We start from the raw sequence: 1,063 nt of genomic DNA, 5'->3' as shown, positions 1-1,063 counted from the left end.
TTGGCCAGTGTAACAAGTAAAATGATAACTGTCTTTCCCGGGCGAATAAACCCTTCTTCCGTATTGTTTGAGAAGGGAGGCATTCGCTCTCTGATAAACCTCCATTCTGCACCGAGAGGTGAAATATTCCGCGAGTTACTTTCTAGATGATACTTCACGTGAGGTGCTTCAACCGTTGGTTCATCAGATTATTCCTCGTTTGCACTGCGCTCAGGAGGAACACGTGTTGTTTGAGGAGCGGCCCCATGCTGCGCACCATTCATCAACGTGGCGTAAAGATTTTCCACGTATCCCTGCACGCTCCTCACCAAAACTTCATTAAACTCCGCTGGCGACATATTATAAAGCGTCGACGGGTACGCCACAATGTTGTGGCTTACGTTGTTACCAGAAGAAGTAACATTTTCTGCTGTGTTTGCCATACCGCCTTCGCGTGTTTCCTCTGAAGGGGCCGAATTACCGTCCACCACCTCTTGCATATGTGTGGGGTCCATGTGCCGCTCCACTGTGTTGCTGGATTGTTCAACAACAGGCACCTGGACAGCACTGTCGTCTTGGGGAGGAGCAGGCGTGGGTGGGGAAGTGTGCGGGGAAGTCTCGGCAGTGTCAGTTGTCAGGGGATTTGATTCCCTCGGCACAGAGTGTGGCACCGTCGGCGAGGGTGGTGTGCCAGAGTCCAGTGGCTCCCTTCTTTTTTTCCTTCGCTGACGCAACACATACACCACGGCGACAACCAGAGCACTCAACAAAACGATGCCGGCAATGACAATCCCGGCAATGACTCCACCAGACATTCCTGTGGTCGACTCAACATCATCCTCCCACACGTCCTCCGACACACTCTGCATATGCGTGTAGGTGCGTCCTCCAATTGTCACGTTGGCTGCGATGAAGCAGAACCTCACATCCTTAACAAGCATTCCCCTGCTGGTGAGATCCAGAAATACAGATGATGACCACGACAACCCACTCTTCTCGCACACACACCGCCCCGCATATACGGAATCACATGTTTCATCCTGTGGCACAGCGCACACCGTGTACGGCTCTCTGCGCCACTCGA

General features: G+C 52.5%; 1 protein-coding gene across 1 annotated transcript; it reads right to left on the bottom strand.

The window, feature by feature from the left end:
* Positions 1–188: 188 nt before the first annotated feature.
* Positions 189–920, bottom strand: DQ04_22181000 (hypothetical protein; the record flags this gene model as incomplete). Its single annotated transcript, XM_009318074.1, has 1 exon — positions 189–920. The coding sequence occupies one exon, from the start codon at positions 918–920 to the stop codon at positions 189–191; it is 732 nt and encodes a 243-aa protein (XP_009316349.1).
* Between the last annotated feature and the right edge of the window lie 143 nt (positions 921–1,063).

The sequence above is a fragment of the Trypanosoma grayi genome (assembly GCF_000691245.1).
Source record: "Trypanosoma grayi strain ANR4 Tgr_2218_V1, whole genome shotgun sequence".
Taxonomy (NCBI): domain Eukaryota; phylum Euglenozoa; class Kinetoplastea; order Trypanosomatida; family Trypanosomatidae; genus Trypanosoma; species Trypanosoma grayi.
Note: the sequence above shows the minus strand (reverse complement) of the source record. Positions and strands in the feature narration are given on the sequence as shown.